General features: G+C 62.5%; 1 protein-coding gene across 1 annotated transcript in view; it reads left to right on the forward strand.

Moving 5' to 3' along the window:
• Positions 1-5,557, forward strand: part of PAK4 (p21 (RAC1) activated kinase 4) — a 9,584-nt gene extending 4,027 nt beyond the window's left edge. Inside the window, exons 4-8 of the mRNA XM_008074398.2 lie at positions 957-1,090; positions 1,355-1,481; positions 2,472-2,597; positions 3,882-4,016; positions 4,596-5,557. Coding sequence (XP_008072589.1) covers positions 957-1,090; positions 1,355-1,481; positions 2,472-2,597; positions 3,882-4,016; positions 4,596-4,751 — 678 coding nt within the window. The 3' untranslated portion in view covers positions 4,752-5,557. The remainder of the gene's footprint in view (positions 1-956; positions 1,091-1,354; positions 1,482-2,471; positions 2,598-3,881; positions 4,017-4,595) is intronic.
• Positions 5,558-5,830: the final 273 nt, after the last annotated feature.

Genomic DNA, 5,830 nt, shown 5'->3' on the forward strand with positions numbered 1-5,830 from the left:
CCTGCCTCTGTCCCCACAGTGCCCACCCCCACGTCTGCGTCACCATTCTGACCCCTAAAGCCCCCACCCAAGTCCCTCAGCCCACTGCCCTTCCCCCAGTCTCCTCCAGGCCTCTCCCACCCGCCGAGCCCTACCTGGCCGCAAGCGCAGTGTCTCTTCCGCACCTGCTGGTCCTCAGGATCCCCACCTTGTGCCAGAGCCCTGGACCCTGGCAGGCCCTGCCTCCAGCCTGTAGCCCTGAGACTGTCCCCGCCCTGCACCACCTCCATGCAGTCCATCCCCTCTCACTGGAAGTCCTTGCCTCAACCTCCCCTCTGGGCATTCCCACATAATAGCCGAAGGGCTCTTCCCGACATGCAGGCCTACCGTTCGAGGCCCTTCTGGATCGGACGCCCAACTTCCGGCTTTGGCTCTGGGTGGCCTCTTGGCCGGGGGACTTATTCAGAGGCAGACCCTGGCTGCTTCCCTAGAGGAATCTATGTGAGAAGCCCCTCCTCAAGGCGTGAGGCCCAGGAGGATGTCGGGCCTGAAGGTTTCCCACACAGCTCTGCCTCCTTGTCTCTCCCCTCGGTGCTCCCCACGCCCGTGTCACCATGCTCCAGCTGCGCCGTGAACGTCTCTCACCTGGACTCTTCACTCTCCCTCCACCCCACACACAGCTTTTCTTGTACCCTGGCCTGATACCTGCTTGTCCTTACCTCAAGCCTTCTCAGACACTCCTCTGCCTCCCTCTCCCAGCACCAGCTTAGTCATCAGTGCCTCTCAGGATGGTCAGAGCCTGGGGCGGTGGGGCGTGCCCCAGGAGGGCATAGGCCTCAGCTGGCTTTGAGGTCTGCTTGGCTGGGGCATGGGGGGCAGTCCAGGTGGCCCTGCTGTGCGAAGCGGGAGGTGGAGCTGGGGAGGCAGGAGGCTGGCGGTGCCCCTCGCCCTACTCACGGGACCGGCCCCCCGCACAGGTGGTGATCATGAGGGACTACCAGCATGAAAACGTGGTAGAGATGTACAACAGCTATCTGGTGGGCGATGAGCTCTGGGTGGTCATGGAGTTCCTGGAGGGCGGCGCCCTCACCGACATTGTCACCCACACCAGGTACTGCTGGCCACTGGGCACTGCCTGGCATCCTGCGGGCTGGCACCTGGGGCCTCAGAGCTCCCCTGCAGCAGGCCCAAGTCCCCTCCAGACCTCTTGGGCTGGGGTCATGTCCCCTCAGGCCCCAGGATTGGGTTGTGTTGTCTTCGAGTCCTGCCCCCTAACCCTCCACAGGGTCCCAAACCCCCACCCCAAGACAGGGCTGCATCCCCTCAGACCCTGGGGGGCCCTCTCTGCGCAGCCGCTCACCCCTGCCCCGTACAGGATGAATGAGGAACAGATCGCCGCCGTGTGCCTGGCTGTGCTGCAGGCCTTGTCTGTGCTCCATGCCCAGGGCGTCATCCACCGGGACATCAAGAGCGACTCGATCCTGCTGACGCACGACGGCAGGGTGAGAGGCGCATGACCGGGAACCTCCCCTGCTGCTCACAGTCCCCTCTGTTAGGGCCATAGGTTCATCCGCTCCTCGTGGAACAACCCAGAGCCAGCTCTGTACAGTGGGAGGGAGTGGCCATGCTGGTGGGGACCCTGCCGTCCGCACAGGATCCCGAGGGAGCGGATGTGAGCAGATGGCCACAGCTCCCGGCCAAGGCTGCGCCCCCCACTGCATACCCACTCCCAGCCACGCACGGGGTGGGCTGTGACCCCCAGTCCCGGCTCCCAGGTTTTGGACTAAGGTTCTGAACCTGGGGCTGTGAGTGAACCCTTCAGTGCCCAGAGCCTGCATTTTGAATCCAAGGGGGACAGAATTTTCTGTGGGAGAGGGTCTTTGGCTTTCACTAAATCCTTGCAGAAGTTAGTGATTCCACTCCCCAAGGAAAGTCGGGGCCCCCAGTCACTAGAGGCAGAGGCAGAGGGAATGGCTGCCCTGAGAGCCTGTGAATGCCAGGGCGTGTCTGCAGATATGTTGGGAATCATCCGGGAGCCCTCAGGTTGTGTGTACATCATATGCACCATATGTGTCTTCTGGGGCAGGAAGGCCCACAGATCTCAAGAGTTGACACCTGCCACGGTTCCAGAACAGGTGCCATCCTGGGTTCTGGGGCCTGCAGGGCCCCGTTCCTCTCAAACCCACAACTCCAGAGAAGCCAGGGCCCAGGGGCAGCTTTCAGCACTAGCTCTGGTCTCCACTCTGCCCCGCTGTGGTGCCTGCAGGACTAAGGCCCCTGTCCCCAAGAACCCCGGGGCATGGGGTGGCTCCTGCAGAGCCTGTCCGGAGAGCAGATGGAGTGACCTGATGGAGGTTGGTGGCACTCCCGGCTGACCTGGAGCCCAGCTCCACCCTTGGGGCTGCATGCTGGATCGGAGCAGGGGTAGAGCCTGCAGGCAGCACCCTCCTCTGTGCCAGCTCCTCTGATCCCACTGCCTCCACCCTGCCCAGGTGAAACTGTCAGACTTTGGGTTCTGCGCCCAGGTGAGCAAGGAGGTGCCACGAAGGAAGTCGCTGGTCGGCACACCCTACTGGATGGCCCCAGAGCTCATCTCCCGCCTCCCCTACGGGCCTGAGGTGAGTCCACAGGCAGCCTGGTGGCTGGTCAACGGGGCTTACACTGCTTACAGTCCGAGGGCAGGGAAGGAGGAGCCCAGCCTGAGGAACGGTTCCCAAGGACGGCTTGATGGAAGAGGAGGCAAGCATGTGAGCATGCATATCATTCATTCATTCAGTCAGTCCTTCATTGATTGAATTCTGGTTCTGAACCAGGCCATTGCTTGGCAGCAGGAACAAAGTGCTCAACGGTAAGTGGCCACGGGCCCCACCTGACCATGAAAGGCCCCAGACTGGCAGGCTCTGGCTGGCATGGCCTGAACATGCTCCTGCAAACATTGGAAAGTGAGAGCTTACGCACAGAAGCCCACATTTCCATCTTCTGTGGGAAAGCCAGACCTGGCCACACAGAGGCCACAGTCCCACCCAGCAGCAGGCAGTGCTCAGGGTCTGTTCCCTTTTAGAAAGGGCAGGTGTCCAGCTTGGCCACAGTTGCCACCCACCGCTGCTTCATTCACTGCCTGCCCATCCCTGAGGCTTTCGAGCTGTGGCCTCCATCCCTGAGGGTCCTCCCCCAGTCGGTCAACTTGACCCTGAGAAAGGCGCCTGGGAAGCACATCGTGGAAGACCTCAGACTGAAACAGGGTTCCACTGGGAGGGGAGGCGGGTGTGAGGATCTGAGGGGACAGCTCAGGACTGCCTGTGGACGACACAAACAGATTTAGCAGAACAGGAAAGCCCTCCGTGCCCGGAACTGTGCCGTCCAGGTGGACGGGGCAGCCGTCCATGTGCGCCTTCCTCCACCTCAGCGTTGTCCCCCCTCAGGCAGACTCTCCCCTTGGGGAACAGAGACCACCCTGGCAGCTCTGGGAAACTTCTCCCCGCTGTGAGCTCCACTGTTTCCCCAGATGCTTGGGCTGAACTGCCCAGGGTGACCCTGCCTGGCTCAGTCTGTGTCACCTGCCTGTTCCTGGGCCTGTCACTGTGTCCCGCCTGTGCCAACAAGGCAGCCCCGGTCATGGACTCACCACTGATGCTCTGGGGACTGAGGGAGGGAGGAAACACCATGTGTGAGTGGCAGAAAGAAGAGGGGTGGGTAGATGTGGGAGCACAGAGCCCTCCAGAGGGCTTCCCAGAGGAGGAGTGTGGGGGCCAGCTGGGCGCCCAAGACCCCCAAGAGGGTACCCCAGGCCCAGGGACTCCGGAGGCAAAGAGGCAGAGGCAGAACTGGGGCCATCCTTCCCGGGACTTTCCCCAGGCCTGGACACCCCTCTGCAGCTCAGCTCTGCTGTCCCTTCCTCCCAGGTGGACATCTGGTCCCTGGGAGTGATGGTGATCGAGATGGTGGATGGGGAGCCCCCCTACTTCAATGAGCCACCCCTCAAAGCCATGAAGATGATTCGGGACAACCTGCCGCCCCGACTAAAGAACCTGCACAAGGTGGGCCTCTCTCTGGCAGGGAAGCAGACACAAGGGGCCCGGTGGCCAGGCACCAGGCAGAGCGCAGGGTGAGAATGGGCCTGGGACGCCGGCAGCCCCGGGATGGCGCCTGCTGTGTGCTGGACTTGCCACCCCCGGGCTTCACGAGGCTGTGCAAATAGGCGTATACGGAGACTGAGCAACAGACGACAGAACCTGTGGACCCCACTGTTCCACAGAGGCTGTGCTCAGGGTGACCTGGTCGCACATGCACTGCACAGCCAGGTTCTGGCCCTGCCCCTCCCTAGGAAGACCTGCACGTTCAAGGTAGAGGGCAGGGGACCTCCAGAGCCCAGCCACTCCTTGCAGGCCACAAAAATGGGAAGGAAATGAGCCCCCGGGGGCTTTGGATCTGTCGGTCTCCCCCCATGGGCCAAGCTCTGGACACCGTGACCACTGTGCACCCTCCCTGGGCAGTAGGCGCCGCCAGCCCATCCTCCCGAGGAGGACATCGTGGCCCACAGCTGGTGCACAGTGGACTGGTGCTCAACCCAGCAGGCGCCAGGGACCGTCACTCCTGACCCGCTCTCCTCCCCACAGGTGTCACCATCTCTGAAGGGCTTCCTGGACCGCCTGCTGGTGCGTGACCCGGCGCAACGGGCCACGGCGGCCGAGCTGCTGAAGCACCCGTTCCTGACCAAGGCGGGGCCACCCGCCAGCATCGTGCCCCTCATGCGCCAGAACCGCACCAGATGAGGTCCTGCGTCTGCCCCTGAACCAAAGAGCCCTGGGTCACCCAGCCCTACCCAGGCCAGTAGGGGTAGCCCCCCGCTCCTTACAGGAGACACTCCGCGTGGCACCGCCCTCCCTGCGGGGGGGGGTCTGTGGAGCCCAACTACTGAACTCTGATTCTGATTTTGTGACTTTTAGAAAAACACAAGGGACTCATGGGAGCAAGTGAGGCTCCCCGGACCCCTCCTCCAGGACAGGCCACCCTTGCATTCTTCTGTCCCCAAGGAGGACAGGCGGCCCTCCTGCACTGGAAGTCTGCAGCGGGAGCGTGGGGCCGTGGGATCACTGCATGAGGAGGGCATGTGGACACACGTCTATGCGCGAGCGCACGTACATGTGCGGGTTGCTGTGTGTGTGCCCACCGAGGCCCAGCCACCCTGTCCTCCAGCCTGCAAGTGGGTGTCTCTGACGCCTCGAGTGACACCCAGCCCTCTCTCCCCCGAGCCATTGTGGGGGTTGATCATGAATGTCCGAAGAGTGGCCTTTTCCCGAAGCCCTGCACGCCCTCTCTGTGGCTGATGGGGAGGCGGTCGGGGCTCCCGCCCACCCCAGCCTCTGCCGCAAATGACTACTGCGCCTGGGCAACCTCCTCTTTTCTAGAAGTCTATTTATATTGTCATTTTATAACACTAGCCCTGCCCCCACCTGGGGACCGACAGTCCCTGTCCTGCCGGGTGGCCTGGGGACAGAGCCACTGCCTGAAGGATCCTGCCTAGTCAGAGCAGGCCTGCCCCGCCTGCCCCTTCCTCAAGTTAGTTTCACAATTAAAACATCGTCTTGTTTTGTGTGTGTGTGGCGTGGGGGCCCTGCCAAGTGTCTGGGGTGGATCCTGGGGAGAGGGGAACTGGAGTGGGAGAGTGAGACCTGGTTAAGCCAGGATCCCACCAGGGCAGGACAGAGACCTGGTCTGGGAGGGCAAGGGTCCAGATTTGGGTCAGAGCAGCCAGTGACGGCCCACCCCACTTCCCCGGTGGACGCAGGATTGGCCCCAGCCCTGGAAGCAGCCCGTTTGCCAGGACCCATGTGCCGTGGTGACCAGTTTG

Source organism: Carlito syrichta, unplaced genomic scaffold, assembly GCF_000164805.1.
Source record: "Carlito syrichta isolate Samal-C Ts95f unplaced genomic scaffold, Tarsius_syrichta-2.0.1 Scaffold316424, whole genome shotgun sequence".
NCBI classification, from domain to species: Eukaryota; Metazoa; Chordata; class Mammalia; order Primates; family Tarsiidae; genus Carlito; species Carlito syrichta.